The sequence below is a fragment of the Gorilla gorilla genome, chromosome 17 (genome assembly GCF_029281585.2).
Source record: "Gorilla gorilla gorilla isolate KB3781 chromosome 17, NHGRI_mGorGor1-v2.1_pri, whole genome shotgun sequence".
NCBI classification, from domain to species: Eukaryota; Metazoa; Chordata; class Mammalia; order Primates; family Hominidae; genus Gorilla; species Gorilla gorilla.
Window position 1 is genome coordinate 98130002 of NC_073241.2, and position 17344 is coordinate 98147345.

Below are 17344 nucleotides of genomic sequence, written 5' to 3' on the forward strand. Positions count from 1 at the left end.
ATATAAGAAAAGTAATAATTTTCTACATATATACATTTTTAATTCCCAAAATCTCCTTCAGTAAAACATGTGGTCTAACATAAGCAACATGTTAGGATCAAGAACAAACCTAGATCTTTTAGGACTTGGTTCAGATTGTCTTTAAAGCCATAGATGATGCTATCAGCATTACTGTTTTGGTAACTTTTATTGTGTTTTGTTTATAGCTGCAATTTATGGCCAAAAATGACAATCTCTTATGATATAAGGAAGTGACGTTTTTTGAATTTCACAGAGTATAAGTAATATTTTGTCCTCAGAAATCAAAAGGAGAGATTAGCAAAAAACAATAAACTTTCAAGAGAGTAAAATAAAACTCATACTATGTAGAGAAAATTAATCCATATGCCTTAGCAAGTGGTGGTTCAATATTGCCGCCAAGGATATTTATTAACGTTATTCAGGACAATTATGCATTGAGGAGGATTAGTTCTGTCTTGAAAGAGATTATTTAGCAAGGGCTGCCCAAATAGTTCGAGTTTACAGATTCAGAAATGAGATATGTTTTCTTAATCAGTGTTGTAAAATTAATGTTTTTGTTAAGTTGTAGACACTCTTTCCTTAGTGAGGTCAAGTTGAATTGCAATTTAATATAGTTCCTGATCAGTAAAAGCACTTTTCATCAGTATAGTGGATGTTGAGTTCTTTTGAGAAAAAAGCAGTGCTTAGCCTTATTGATTTAGATGTATTAAGGTGAAGCGTTTGTTCTTTCTAGGTATGTGGTAATCCTGGAGTAGAAGTCACTCAGAAGAATTAATTATACACTGTAAGACTGCTTCCTGCAAACAAAAATGGGTTTTGTAACAATTTTTTTTTGTTTTTATTCCTTATGTGTTTGATATCCTAATGCGTACAGACTACATAAATGACTATGTTTGAAATGTGTAAATAGAGTGTGTGTATGTGTGTGTGTGTGTATGTGAGAGAGAAAGAGAGATTTTAAAGCACCTAATGTTTTAGTAAACTAAACTTTCAAAATTATCTAGTCTAATTTCCTGACTATATATATATTTTCTCTCATATATTCATATATATATTTATATATGAAAAATAACAATGAGACTTGGAATAATGGAGTCAACTTTGCCTAAGACCACACAGCTGACAGCTGCTGAGTAGCAGGACTAAATCGTAGCCTCATCTTTTCACTACTCCATCACTGTAAACAGTGTATCTCAACTGATAGAGTTATTACCTCTCAGGGGACATTTGGCAATATCTGGTAACATTTTTGGTTTGCACAACCAGATGTGCTACTGGTAGCTAGTAGGCGGCGGCTGCTGCACAGGACAGCCTCACATAACAAAGCATTATCTGGTCCAAAGGTCCACAGTGCTGAGTTGGAGAAATCATTCCAAGAAGCTGAGTACATCCTACTATTATTAACCAAGGAAAGAACAGTTAACCATTTACTGCTGCTATGAGCTCAATTAAAACCTAATGACTATATTTTTAATCCTAATTTTATCAGCTATATCTGATGATTTAAAAAGCAAATATTTATTTCTAGGCCACCTCTTAATATTTAGATATTCCCAAGGAAATGTTCTAAAATTTTCAGTCTCACAAAGATAATTTCACAGTTTTTATTAGAAGCTTAAGTAATGTGTCTAACTGCTTTGCTCGGAGCCTAAGTAGTGGATGCCAAAACAAGACCATGACCATAAAGCTACCAGGTTGAGAGGCAGCAACGTAAGTTATACCATCAGACTGGGACATGCCTGAATTTACTTAATGTTCATATTTACAATATAAAAATTTGATTTTAGATTATTTTGTAGATGTTGCAGTTAGGTCAACATAACTACTCTTAAAAACAACTATTGCCAATGATAGCCTTAATCCATCCCTTTAATTCATTCAGGTGTTTGTGACGTACTGTTTTAGCACTTTATATCCATTATTTCTTAACTGTCAGAATGTTTCTACAGGTTACATCTTTTTTACACATACATGAACCGAGGCTTAGAGATGTAACTCTTTGAGAACACACAACCAATGCTTGAACTCAGGCCTGTCTGACATCAAGATCTCTTCTTTTTTCTGCGTGTTAGATATTGTAGATTCGATTTATTTTTCTTAAATTGTTTTCTTAATTTTTCCTTTAGTTGACAAAATATAAATATAGTTAGTTTTGTGTTATAGCTTAGACATTTTCATAAAAGTGCGTATTCTGTTTATAAAGAAAATTTGGACATTGAGAGGCAATTATTCCTATTTTTAAAATAGCAGGAGGGAAGAAAATAATATTTTCTAGATTGATGCAGTAAGATTCACTTATTGTCATTTGGACTTACGTGACTGTGTATCTGGGCACACACAGGTTAGTTTAATAAGAGCTGCTGGCTGCCCAGCTGGTCTCTCCTGATTAATGAAGAGTTCATTTGGAACACCACAGCTGCACTCTGTGAGTTCATGAATGCACGGTTGTAATCTATGATTTCAAATCACCTAGTACGTTTCAATCAAAGCCAAAATTGGCTTCCTTACAAAAAATTTTCAGTTGCTGACATTGTAACATGTTGTTTTAGAGTAATTTTACAAATATTGTTAAGTCATTAAAATTGTAGCCATTAAGATTTTTAAACTGTAGCTGAATTCAAATAGTTACTAAGGTCCACAGAAAATTATTTGTCTGACTTAATTGGTATTTCTATTTTTTAAAAAAGTTTGTCGATGACAGGCATATATGTATCTAATGTTAGTACTATTAATTCTTTCAATTTATAAAAGTAGAATAAAAACCAATGTTAGAAGAATTTTAAAATCACTATATACTTATTCAATATTTTGATAGTATATCTTTCTAATTTACTTTCTCTATAACATGTCCGATTCTGAGACATTATTTTTATTTTCTTCAGTATGTTCATGGAACATCCATCCATCCATCCATCCATCTATCCATCCATCCATCCATCCATCCATCCATTTATCCATTTACTGTTTCATTAAATGATGAGACCAAGATATGTCTTAACTCTGCTACCAACCAGCTGTCAGCTTTGCGGTCTTATTCATTTATTTGCTTTGTTTTTTGCAAAATATTAGAATATAAATACAACATTATCTTCTTAAGAAATTCATAGCTTTTTGAGAAAACAGACAGGTAAATAAATCCACCAGTATAGCTTTAGCTGTAGCGTTAACTTTTTCTATGGGAATCAGGAACTGCCCCACAGATATGGTGAGAGATAGATGTAACATTGGGTAAAGGTTGCTGCAGGAGTTTTCAATTTCATGATTTCTTCTGGACCTCCCAATTAGGTGATAAGAATCTAGAGTAAATCAGTTTTGATTAATATTTATTCCCCATTGTTTCTCCAGCTAGATACTATTACAATTTTCCATTGGCCTCTAGCTCCCAATCTAATAAATAAGGACATAGGAGAAACCTGATGACAGTGGTTTCACCAGATTAAGTTCTCTTTTCCTCCCATCACTGAAATCTCTCATGAGGTTGATTAAAACTCAGAGTTTTACTGCTGTTCTCAATGTGTGGCTTGCATCTGAATCATGACTTCACGAGCTTATTATCATTTAAGAATAGCTTCCCCATCTCCAGCCTCCTTGTCTTGTTCAAGGAATGAAAAAGGAGAAAGAAGTCAACAGACTGGCATTAGAAATACAAAAGTTTTCTAAACCCATTAGGTTTCCACTTATGTTTCATTGGCAAAACTGCACCACACAGCCAGATATATTTGTATGGGAGGCTTGGTAACATAGGCTTCAAAAAAAAATGACCACATTGTTGCTCCAAACAAAAATAAAAAATTGTTTTGTAGGGAGGAAAGGGAGAAAGGATACTGGGTAGGTAAATATCAGAACCCACAGGGTGGATGTAATATATAGGATGAAACTGGAATCCACTAAAAAAAAATAGCCTTCATTGATGTGTGCTGAGTACCTCAAGACATTATAAACTTGCCAACAAATTTTGGAAACCTCACGGCTGAATTTTTCTCGTCTCTTTTTCATATGCCCCCAAGTGATTGTTATGGAGTGTTAGGATAATGGAGGTGTGTGTGCACAGGGGTATTATAACCATGGTGTTGATGTACCCTTTGAAACTAGGATGGAGACCATAGATAACTTTGTTTTTGATTCTGAGAGGTCCCATGCTATCAATGAACAAATAATTTGTGAGGCAGACTTGGCAATAAGAATGAAGTAGGACACCTTCTCCATTTTCTGACCCTAATGGTTGTGGCCCGTGTGGGGCAAAAAGAGCCTTCACATGAGAAAGCTGCAAGTAAGACAGTGCCCTCCATATATAGTCAGATTTTACTGGTCATTAATTTGTAAACTTGCCAGTAAAAAAAAAAAAAAAAATGTTGTGGTAAGACAAAAACAAATGCAAAGATACAGAAGGAGATAAAGTGAAGAGAGAGGTTTCAGGTTTTAACGTAAAGACAGGTTATTAAATTTGAATGGTGAAGAAGAGTAAGAACTTAGGAATAGCAAAGAGGTTTCTAGATTGAGGGACTGGATGGGGCTAGATTGAGATTACAAGATACAGTAGAGTCTTCGGAAGCAATACAAGAGCTTTGATGATTGGAGATTATTGAAAGATTTAAATGGCTCCTAGTGAATATTTCATTAGACTTTGGAAATACAGATCTGAAGCTTTAGAGACTATTAAGGAAAGGCCATATATATTTCAGAATTATACGTCTATTAGTTTACTAGGGCTACTGTAACAAATATCACAAGTTTGTGGCTTAAAACAATTGATCTCATGGTTCTGAAGGACAGAAGTCCAAAATCAAGATGTCAGTCAGCAATACTCTTTTGAAAGCCCTAGGGAAGAACCCTTTTTTGACTCTTCCTAATTTTGGTGATGGTTGGCAATCCTTGGTTTGTAGACTTATCACTCCAATTGCTGTCTCTGTCTCTCTCACAACATTCTGCCCTGTGCGTTTTGTCTAAATTTCCCTCTTCTTATGAGGATACAAGTCCTTGGAATATGGTTCCCCCTCACCCAGTATGGCCTCAGTGTAACCTGATTACATCTTCAAAGACCGTATTTCCAAATAATCATCTTCATAGGTACAGGAAGTTAGGATTTCAATACATCTTCTTAGAAGACACAATTCAACTCACCAAATATGTGTGGCAAAAGAAGCCTCAAAAACAGATGTGCTTACCTAGACAGAAATGTGAAATAAGAATAGGACCAATGATGGCCTCTTGAAGGTGTTCCACCATTGAAAGGAAAGAAAAGTAATAAGAGAGGGGATAAAAGTATGACATGGTCAGAAAGATGAAAACATAATCCAGAAAAGTTGTGGTTTAGAAGCCAAGAAAAGCCAATGTATTATGAAGAAGGGAGTTGACAAAAAGATTAAAAAACCTTCATGGACTTCAAGTGCATAAGTACCGGACATAGACTACTGTATCTTTTTAAAGATGGAGCAGAAGAAAGCTGGGAGAAGAAAGACAATTTAAGAGACAGAGAGACACTGCAGTGATCTAGAAAGATCATGATGGTTGTCTGAACCAGAGTAGTGGCAGTGAGAAAAGAAGACTGGGCAAATTATTGAAGTATAATCAAAAGGAACTAGTGCTGGATTTGATATAGAATAGAAGGAGTCAAGGATGACTTCCAGAATTTTTCTTTGGGAAACTGTAAAACTGGGTTGACATTTACATAGATAACACAGCAGGTCCATGGAGAGATGATGATTTCAGTTTAGATAAGCTGATGCCATATCTGTGTCATTTTCTAGTTGAGGGGTATAGTGGGCTGACAAATATGAGTATTGAAAATTCAGACAGTCATTGGGTCTAAAAGTAGATATTTGGGAGTCATCTAAAAAGAAAGATGGTAATTTAAACTGTGAGGATGGGTGGCTTTATCCAGAGAGAGAATATACCATTTATATGTAGATTTATCTAAGAACATATGTGATGCACACCAAAGGATGGATGGAGGATGAGGCATCATCAAAGAGGGTGAGAAGGGCCAGCAAAAGAGGTCAAGAGGAAAACCAGGAGAGTGTTATGCCAAGACAAGAGATGTCTTCATGTGGGCAGGGTTGTGAACAGTATGAAAGGCTGTGTAGATGTCAACTAGAAGGATTGAGGTGAGTTAGAAAAATTAAAAATAAATAGAATATTTATGTACATGCGTGTGTGTGTGTGTGTGTGTGTGTGTGTGTGTGTATTGTCACTTTGATGAATTAAAATCAGGTGGATGCAAGACTATATAAAATTCTTGGCTGGAGAACTTTCAATCATTTGGCCATGACAGAAAGAATGGTACCTGAAAGTGAAAATGACTGAATTAAAAGTAAAGTTCATTGGCATACATGAAATTGACTACAGAATGTATGGTATTTAACATCACGTGGGGAAAATCCGGACAGGAGGGAACGTTCAAAGATAGAGGAGAGAGAATGATGATTAAGTTTAGCTCGATGGGTCAATTGGCTTTATACAGGAAGATGGCCACCTTTTCCATTGCATCAGAAAGTAAGTGGGAAAAGAATGTTAAGTAGAGATAGATGATAACACCGTAATAAGCCTACAAATTAGGGAAGGGTGAAAAATAAAATAATTTGAAGACATTTATTGCCTAAATTTCAAATGTTGTTTTTTTGCTACTTAAAAGGAGCAAGGCTATCCTGTTACCTTTTGACTTTTTCTTTTTTACTTTGGACATTTTTTTGCTGCTGGTTTCGACCAGAGAAGCTCTTTTTTATGTGATCTCTCGCCTCCCCCCACAACCCCCATCAGAACGCTTCCTGACAGCTGAGTCATGTCAATGGAAAGCTAATTCACATTCTTTTTCCCCAGGGAAAGGGGCGAGAGAGCTTTCACTGGGCACCCCGGGGACTACAGCTCACAATTCCTGCCAATGTGACCACAATCAAGGGTTTTGACATGCAGTTATTGTTTCATGATTTGTATACTCAAATCTTTTATTAAATATGATTTCTTTTGCTTTTGTGCAATCTAATGCAAATCAGATTGGATGAATATTTTATATTGTTCCTCTAATGTGCAGTATAATTTCCTTTTAAATATTTTTCAGATAGGTACTTCCTGGGCTTTTTTTTTTTTTTTTGCTTTGCTATTTTAGTTTTTCTATTATTATTACAAGTTATACTGTTGTAATTAAACATTAAGAACACTTGTGGATGAAGGCGTGGGTGTCTTTTTCTTTTTCATCCACAGTACAGGTTTCAAATGGTTGTATGGAAAGCTTTGGATAACCATACTTAGGGAACATTAAAAATGATTTTATTTTGGTTGGCTCAATGGTGATCCAAAGAGGGGGTTGTGGTAGTGGTTTCAATAAAACTTCACAACCAATGGGAATCTTTTTTGAGTTTGTGTGGAGTGCCCTTAATGCTGGAAATAATCCTGTTGGCTAGGACTCCAGAACTGTACGGATGAGAAAAGGATGCAGGAAATTCTGTTGTTTACACATGTGGCTGCAACTGAGACACTGGAGCAGCCCAGCAAGCCCAGAGGGTAAGAGTGTTTAATAACCTTGTGGTTTTCTATTTAATTTTTATATTTTCCTGCTGAGGCAGAGCATGTGTTGTTCTCGGAGCAAAGACAGTTGCTTACAAGATGCAGAGCAAAACTACTGTAGAGCTGGGAAGCAGAAGGATTTGGAGTTTCTTTTTAAAGTGATTCCTTCCTTTCCCCTTTCATTTTTCCACTGTGGGTGTTATTATCCTGACAATTTGTCATACATTTCCTGTCTTTAAAAAATAACTGTATACTAAGCAAAACTCAGGTAAGAATTTCGACTCTACATTTAGACAGTAATAGTATATGTTGATATTAAAATTTTGTTTCATTGTTCCAAATGAATGTGAATTAGTCATTGTGTTTGAAGTAATCTATATTCTTACAGTAAAAAAGTAAAATTGTTATGGAAATCCTCCTATCTATGCCTCATGTACCTTGAATTCTTTTCAATTGTTGAGTCTTCATGCTAAATTCTTGTATTCGTTAATGGAAAGTATATTTCAAACTTAGCATGAATATTGATTTCTTTACATGCTACCTGTATAGTGTGGAGGAGACAGGGATACAGAATAAAATAATAAAATCCTGTGCATAATGAAAAATAATGCTTAGCTATATAGAAATAAATTATAAAACTGAAAAAAAATCTCTGGAAACCTTTGGGAAGCATTTGCTTATGTTTTCTGCAAAGATAAATTATCAATTGAATGTCAAGTGAGTACATTTATTAAATATAAATATAAGAAAGATTCTTCAAAAAATATAATTAGAAATATGTCAGTAACATAGGACCAAAATATATAAAATATTTATTGATATTCTTATTTACATCAATACCAGTTTTTCTGTTTTCTAAAATAATGTGAATGTGTTTTTGCTAATAATTTTCATGGGAAATGGTGTTATTACAACTTTTGAGTAAATATTCTCTTGTTAGTAAAATATGTTATTGTCAATAAATATTTTTATATATCCAGTAAATATTCTTGAATTCTATTTCATATTTTAATGAAAGCAATAAATTAGAAAGAAGATTTATAAGTTAGCGATACAATATCTGTGTAGGTTTGTGTGACCTATTTGAATATATTCAGAAAAATGCTTTATGTGAATTGCTTTATTTTCCAAAATATCATATGTTCTTATGAAATCATAGATCATTTCATTGTCTCTCTTTTGCATCCTTCATATGTTATCATTGGATTCAATAATTGCTTGATCACTGGGACATTGTTTCTGGGCCTCACTATGGGCTTGGCTTCAAAGTAATTTATGAGTGTTTCATCTAATTATTAGAGTCACAAAACAATGGCTGTAATTCTTAAAATACAAGAAATGCTCTCAGGTCGTCATATCTCGTATGCTGATATTACAAGACCAATTGAATTCTGCCATAATGCCAAAATATTCAGAAATTCCCTTTTTAGCAGGTATGTGAGTCCTAAAGAGATGCCAGAGGCTTTAAAGAAAAGTTCAACTTCTTGAACTTAGTCTTGAAAAACTAGTGGAACTTGGATAGGTGCTGAAAGCAAGAGGAATACTCTACTTTGAAGAAGTAATTGGCAAAAAGGGTTTTGAACACGAATTAGCATATAGCCTAAAAGAATGGTGAGTAATTTATCTGATTGGAGCAGAAGAAATATACCTTTGTGAGTATCAGACGTTGTACTCAATACATAGAACAGGAAAAATTGATAGAGCATCTTAACATTGCACACAGAAAAATGTGGCCTTTACATATCATACAAAGGGGACAATTGCAAGTTTCTGAAAAGAGGTGGAGTATCTGTGCCTCTTTTCATCATCTTTACCATAATCATCATCATCATCATTTTGCCAACACATAATAGCATTTTCTGCGTGCAAGATGATTTACATACATATCCACAATTTCGATAGCTCTGCAAGAAAATGAACATTATTTTACACATTATTTTCATTTTGCACTTGAAGGAACCTGCTGTTCAGAAATGTTCAGTGATTTGCTTAAAGCCATAGATAAAGAAAGTGAGGGAACCAGAATTTCAAATAATGTCTTTCTGGCTCCAGAGCTATTTCCACTATGTTGTGCTGGTATTCTAGGAATGTGAATCTGGCAGAAGTCAAGCAGAATGGTTTGAAGTAGACATTGGGATTTTAGGGTGCAGGGAGGAGGTCATGAGACAACAGTCCAAAGATCCATTCCAATATTCTATAAATCCAGATGAATCACTGTTCTATCAGCTGGGCCACACTTTTCCTTTGGGAATTGGGAGAAGAGACTGACGCTGCAAATAAGGGGTAATTTTTACATTTAAATTAGCGGCCCTCAGATTCAGCCTTTATGCTTTTCTCTGTCTTACATTTTCTTAAATCTACTTAGAGAAGGTATCTTTTGCATTCTCAAAGAAAATGTCATCACTGATCTGCAATGAATATTACCTATTCACAAATGAGATGTGTGAGGTGGCCAGGAATAACACTGGGGATGTACTGACTTTCCTCTGTTTCTTTTTGATACGTGGTATCAACGAACACTCAGCGACCAAATACTCTTAAAACTATGGAATGACCAAGTTATTATCAAATAAAGGCATTGTGTAAGTTTCATTTCAATGGGTGAAAAGCATATATAAAATTCACATTGTAATAGATAGTGTAAAATACAGTACATTCACAGTAAAAAAGAATAGAACTTATTTATTAACATGTTTTTCTTCATATATCCAAACCTTAAAGACATTACTTCTTCTCAAAGTAGAACTAGTATCTGGGATAACATTCATTTTCTTCTTCTTTTTTTTCAATGAAATAAAAATTATAGCTTATTTCATAACAACGAGTTTTTTTGTTCAATGTATACATGGTGGTAACTATTTTATCATTTTATGAACATACTGCCTACTAGTTTAGAATCATACTATCATTAAGTAGGCTTTACTGAAGGAGTATCTTTTTGCCGTACACGAAAACAGATGAGGATAGTTGAAATGCAAAGATTTGGTCACTGACCTTGAGATTTTATTTTTGTACAGGTTTAGGTTGCATTCTAAGAATATATTCTATAGAAGGCATTTTGTATAACTAGTACTCCATCCTCAGTGCCCTGACTAATTGTAGATGCTCAATGGAGATTGAGTGTGAGCTTGAGACCTTGATTGTAAAACGGAAAACTAGATATTGTATTGGAGGTTGTGCTCAAGGCCATTTAATTGTAGTCATAGCTTTGCAAAGGATTGTTAACATTATTATATACTTAAATATTATCTGAGTTGATTTCTATTTAATGATATTTCCTAAAAGAATTGCTGTTGTGTGTCATAAATATATTAAAATATTTGATGTTAAAATTTTGATAGAAGGATTTTTTTAGTAGCTAAAGAAAAAGGTGTCCTTAATATTGAGAAAAAAAACATATGCTCACTGAAGAATTTATAAATATATCTTATCATAGTGTCTGTTTCAAATTTGTAGAATTAAAGCTTCCAAAAATAAAAGTGAGATTTTTAGTCACTGACTCAGGAGCATATGTTTCTAAGCTGCAGTAAACGTTTGGAAATATAACACGGGTAAAGAGGCAATAGTTGCATGAAGAAAAACCTGTAGCAACTTTAGACTCATTTTCATTTGGAAATAGTTTTGAGAGTCTTTCATACAATCTTTCCTTTCCTCCCTTAGTGAATTTAGGATTGTGAAGGCATTAGGTGAAAGATTACATTTATGACCTCTGGAAAAGATCAAATAGTCTTATTAGTCAGCCTATATTCATGAATTTTCTATCTTCTTTTGACTTGAAGGGTTTTGAACAAGCATTTCTTCTCTGGATGAGAAGAAAATGTATTTCACAATAAAGCATGAAAATTATAAGGTGCTCAGTGGGATTATAACATTTGGTAGCACAGGAAAAAAGAGAAAGATGTGGAAGTGCCCATAATCCATTGGTGTTTCATGTAATTCTAGAAGGTTCTGTTTATAACCTGTTCCTAATTTGGAGCTAGAATAATCTCAGGGATTGTCTGAGGGTTCAGGTGAGCTTTGTTCTATCTTTGTTTGGAAATCACTTTACAGGTATTGTCAATGGTAGGAATGAGTTGGGTCAAAGCAACTACGTAGAGTCCCTGCCGTCCTATTTTTGATACTGCCCAGGCTTCTTCATTCTTTTTGTAATAATGAAACTTAAGTTATAGAATTTATGATTGCATGGATTAAAAACATGGATGTCGCAATTATGTCGTGCTACAAGTGGCCTCTAAAGGTGTTAATGCTATATGAATTTACTTGCTGGCTTTTATGTTTTTGGTATGTTTTTATATTTTATGTTTTTGGTATCAGGACTAAATAAATTTGACCTGATAATGTAGATTAATGGGAGAAATTCCAGTGTTCGTGGATTAGAACTAGGAGGGCTATCTCAGATGCAGGCTTCTCACAGAAGGCTGGGGCCTAAGCATAGGTGCTGAATGCAAAGCTCTGGTCCTGGACCTCACATGGTCCATTCATTGTCTATGGTTGGCCGTCATTGTTTCCTCTGTGGCTATAAGTTTCTTCCATATTATTGAGCAGGATGTTTATCTGAATTAATATAAATGACATATTCGAGAAGCATAGATCTTTATCCAAAACGATATCAGAAGTAGAAATAGTGCAGAAGACAAACTCCACCTCCCATCTGCTGATTCTTTTGAAACCCCTTGGTTCTCTTATCTCTGAAAGGGTTACATGGCTTTGTTCTCCCAAATATCCTATCCACTTTCCACGCTGTTTCAAAAGTATTTCTGGCCAAATAAATGTAAATCTTCATCTTTTGTATATACAGATAATCATCATAGGTGTATTTGTGTATTATTTAAGTACTTGGAAGAATGAAGTTGCTGATAGCAATTAAAGTGGTGTGATTGGGGTTAACCTCACTTAAAACTGTTTCTTTATTAATTTTAAAAGCCTATAAGCGTTTAATATCCAAAAGCCACCTTCTTTAGAGAAGACTGACTTATTTAGTGGAACTTGTAATGCTTGCTTTTTGGAAGAAAAGGAATAGTTCTAAGTCACTCTGTTTTAGATTTGTCCATTTAGTAATAAATGTCTACCATGTCTCAGACACTGTTCTAGCAATGGAAATAGAGATGTGAATAAAAAGTAAAACCCCTTTCTTTACATTAAGCATATAGTCTAGCTGGTAAAGCAGTAGAATCCATACATAGTATATAAATATATATTAAGTCATGATAAGTACTGGAAGAAAAAAAGAACATTCAGGCTAAAAGGGAATAGAATATTTACACACTCTTGAAATAACCAGGGAATGTCCCTTCTGTTAGGGTGAAGGATGTAAGATACGTAACCATGAGGAATCTTGGCAGAAGAGAGGTATAAAGGAAATCACATGTGCTAAAGTCTTAAGTCAGAAGAATGTCCCTTCAAGGAATGGCCAGATGGCCAGCAGCTGCTGGGAATGAGCGAGGCAGGGAGGCACAGGCAGAGGCTACTTTAAAAGGAAGTAAATCCAGCTTAAGCTTCAAGATATTAGGGTGGTGCAAAAGTAATTGCGTTTTTTGCCATTACTTTCAATGGGAAAAATCACAATTACATGGTCACCAACCTAATATTATTTTACTTTTAAAAGGGCTCTTCATACCCCAACTGTAGGAGCCTCAGGTCGGGAAATCATGGGTTCTGATGAAGAGTTCAGGGATGGTTTATGTTTAGGTCATGACAACATCATAAACTACAACCACTTTATTCTGAGTTTGATGGGAAGTCATTTGAATGTTGGGATCCTAGAAATATTGTAACATAAGTTGAGTGTTCAAAGCATCCACTCGGCTGTGCTGTGGAGAATATACTGGAGTAGGGAAAAGGTAGAAGTGGGGAGGCCAGATACCATACAGTATTCCAGGCAAGAGACAGGGTGGTTTGAAGGAGATATTAGAGATGGAGTTTTTGTAATTCTGCATAGGCTGTATTTCATATTTTCCTGCCAGAACTGATGGAGTTTCCAACCATGATGTGCAATGAAGAGACAAAGGAATCAAGGATAACCCCTAAGTTTGGTCTGTAAACCTAGAAGAGTGAAATGTGCATTTATTGACACAGGGAACACTGTGGAGGAGCAGATGTAGATGTGAGGGGAGTTCAAGTGTTTGTTTTTGAACATGTGAAATCTGAGATGCTGATTAGATATCCTTAGTGATGTTAAGTGGGCAGCTGGACACATGAGATCCCAGAGATAAAGGAACATCTCAGGCCAGAGATATGGCTGTTAGGAAATTTCAGAAAATTAATGAATTTGAAGGCGAAGGCCTGGATGCCTTCACCCAGAGCAATTACCCCATTCTGAAGTCTCAGTGTTGGAGCGCTTCCAGTCAGAGGTGTGAAGCTGAGACAGAATGTGGGGCAGCTACCAGGGAGTAGGAGGAGAACCATGAGAGAGGATGCCCTCAGAAGCCAAGAAAGGGAATGATGAAATGGACAATCACATACATGGCTTCTGATTGGCCAAGTAAAACAGGAATTTCAGGCCTGGAATTGACCATTAGATTTGCAATGTAGAAGTCATTGATTTCCTGTTTTTGTGGCAAACTAGAGTTGAAAATGATACTGCGACTTCAAGAGAAAATGAGATAAATGAAAGTGTCTTTAAAATAATTTTTATTTTAAAAAATGCCAAAGATATGGAATGGCTGCTGGGTTGGGATCAAAATCTTTTTTTTTTATGTTGAGGGTATTATAGCATGTGCATTTGCTAATGGGAATAATCTAATCTAGAGAGAGGTACAAACTAGTTAAACAGGAGAGGAGCATATTTGAGGAGGCCATGTCCTGGAGTGGATTAGAGGAAATTAGATAGAGCATACAAATGGGAAGTTTGGTGTTAAGAACGTGGAGTGATTCTCTATAAAAACAGACAGAATAACATATGGGTGTCCATTAGACACATAGATATGATGGAACCAGTGGATGGCAGTTGTCTTATAATTACATATCTTTTCTAAGTGAAATAGAAAAACCCCCGCAATCTCAACAGATAAGGCAGAGCTGAATAAGATATGAAAATTTTGAAGATAGAGAATGTATGGGATTATTCAGTAGAATGTTTGTGATTTAATCAGGGAAAAATATTAATTTCCCTATGGTAGAGTTGGCTTGGCTACATTAAAGGCCCATATGAGGTTCAGAGTCAAGAAACTGAAGTGAGATCAGATAGCAATGGGTGTGTTTTCTCGAAGCGTGATCAAGAGTGTAGGTGCAGACATGGAGCAGGAAGACAGCTGTAATTCACTGACATTAGAGTTTCTAAGCTAGTAGGGTCGAGAGAATGCCAAGCTTGCTCAGAGCAATTTGTTAAAACTGGAGCACAGAATAGGGAGGAGAGAGTGGATGTAAAGCTGTTGAGGAAGAGAGAAAAAACAATACAGTCCGTTGACAGGAGGCCATAGCTAGGTTAAAAAAGAGAGTTATGGGGACAATAGTAAAGGATAATCAGAGAGGTGCTTATCATTGATATGGAAAGAAATGCTAGTATGGTAATGGGATCTAGGTGCATAACCAGAAAGTGAGTGGGTGAGGTCATATTATTGGAATTAATAGGAACTGAGAGGTGAGGATGTTGTAACGACACTATATGTGAAATACTTTGGACATTAAAATTTTTCTTGTCCCTGAAAACATATTCAACTTCTCCTAACCTATTAACATAATTGGTTTCATTATATAAATGTTAATACCCATTCCCATGCCAAGACTCTACAGTGTTGTCAGTGATCTCATTTACTTTTCTCTCTGCTTATGTAACATTTTGATCAGTCCTACAGACTGTATTAAAGAGCAATCTTCAGCCAATGATCAAAGCAAGACAAAGAAGCCTTCAAATACAGCAGATTACAAGCCCATAATTTTTTTATGTGTTTATCATTTTGCCAAAATTTTGGATAAAAATAAAATTATATGTATTAATAATGTTAAGAACACATGAATTAATATTATTTTTAGGTTTTTATTTACAACTGCTGTTTTAACAATGACATACATTTTTTAAATTAATAATTATTTTTTCCCATGTTGTCTAAACAGCTTTAAATATATTTTAATGGGATGTCTCAAAGCTTAGATAAGAATGCTCAGCAAACATATCCAATTTTTAAAATGATATTCATTTTATTTTTGTATGACTATTGCAACATCACCTCTTCTGTATTATGTGGCCATGTGGAAGAGAATGAGAATGTCACATTCACTTACCTTTGAATAGCAGGCTACTTTGGTGTGCATTTTTATTATCAGTAGAATATGTTTTTCAAGCATATATTTGCAAGTAATATTATTAGTAATTATATTAATTTCCTGTATTTAGGAAACCTCTAGGTGTTAGAGACAGCAATATTGCCAAAACATTCTGAACATGTTTGAAAAAAATCAGAATGCAGTTTTCTATTTCTGTAAAATTCTCTGTGGAAAAAGAGAAGTTCTTAAAGTCTATTGGATGCTCTACAGCTATTTTGTCCAATAGAAATATAATTCAAGCAACATTTGCAATATAAAGTAGCTACATTTAAAAAGTTAAAAAATGAACATGTGAAATTAATTTTAATATTTTTGATTTAATCCAATCTTTCAAAAATATCACTTCAAAATGTAATTAGTATGAAGTTATTAATGAGATAGTTTACATTTTTACATTTCATGCTGTGTTTAATTAGTACTCACCGAACATCACAATTCAGGCGACCCTCATTTCAAGTGTTCCCTAACTACATCTGATAGGTGACTACCATTTAAGACAGCACAGGTTTAATACTCCAGAATATAAACAGTTCAAAAATATCTTCATAGCAACCATAGAATACATTTCAGGCATTGTATTTATCTCCTTGTTGAAAGGAGAAACACATATGAGTTTGAACGACCTTGTCAAGGAAAAGAATTTACCTCACATTTTCTGAACCAGTGTTCTCTGGGTTCTACTATAGCTCTCATGTTATCATATTTACATACTTATGTTATTTTGATACTGAGAAGTATGTTAAAGATGGTGGCCTCTAGAAACCACTGGGACCAATATATTCTCTGCTTGCTATAATTTAAGAAAATTTACTAATTTAAGAAAATTTAATAGGTGTGAAAATCAGGCAATGATAAAAATGATAAAACTCAATTTAGGAGTCCACACAATTCTTAGTACTTTTTCTCTTTTTTTATAAATTAAATGCAATGTATAGATCTGGGAAATCATGAGATATTTAAGAAAAACAAGGAAAAAATAGAGTTTTTGAGGAAGAATTAAGATATGACGTTACAGGAATTACTTGGGAAAGAGTTGAAGACAATATTTACATGATTGGGAGGCAAAATAAAAACCAAGCAAGCTTTGAGAAATGTAAGAGTTTAATCTGGTCTTCCACTCTTTGCAGCTTTCCTTGCACATGGCGTCCATTTTCTGTTTTAGGGACTGGAAAGACAGATATTTTGAGAAATACAAACACTGAGTATTCACTTCCTGTTATTTTGACATTTTTAATCCAATTCCTTTACTTGTCTTTACTAAGACAAACAACTATGCAAAAATGAAACGAAACAAATGAAAACGGATCCCAGATCAATCAGCAGTTGTGTTAAGGATTCTACTTTCTAGTTAAATTTTTTATTTTCTTTATTGCTACCTTCTCCTATGTCAAAGGATGAAAACCAGAAATATAAACACTTAAAAAAAAAGATGATTGCAGAGCTGGTGGCCTCTATGTCTGAATAAATTACTAATTTATTTTGGCTAACTTGGAGAAAATATGAGCAGGGATGAACGTTTCACTAGGATTTGAGCAACTAATCTTCAAGTCAAAAGCTTTTT

General features: G+C 34.6%; 1 protein-coding gene across 36 annotated transcripts in view; it reads left to right on the plus strand.

Annotated features, from left to right (window-relative positions):
• The window catches only part of CCDC102B (coiled-coil domain containing 102B), a 467886-nt gene that overhangs the window by 65674 nt on the left and 384868 nt on the right, over positions 1-17344 (plus strand). For 4 of the 36 annotated variants that reach the window (XM_063699293.1, XM_063699291.1, XM_063699305.1 and 1 more), the window contains exon 1: positions 7400-7518. The exons of 19 other annotated variants lie outside the window; for them this stretch is intronic. Coding sequence is in view for 1 of the 17 variants with exons in the window: in XM_063699297.1 (XP_063555367.1) it covers positions 9130-9132 (3 nt within the window). In the remaining 16 variants the exon portion in view is untranslated. 13 more of the 36 variants (XM_063699292.1, XM_055368311.2, XM_063699301.1 and 10 more) reach the window with 8 other exon arrangements.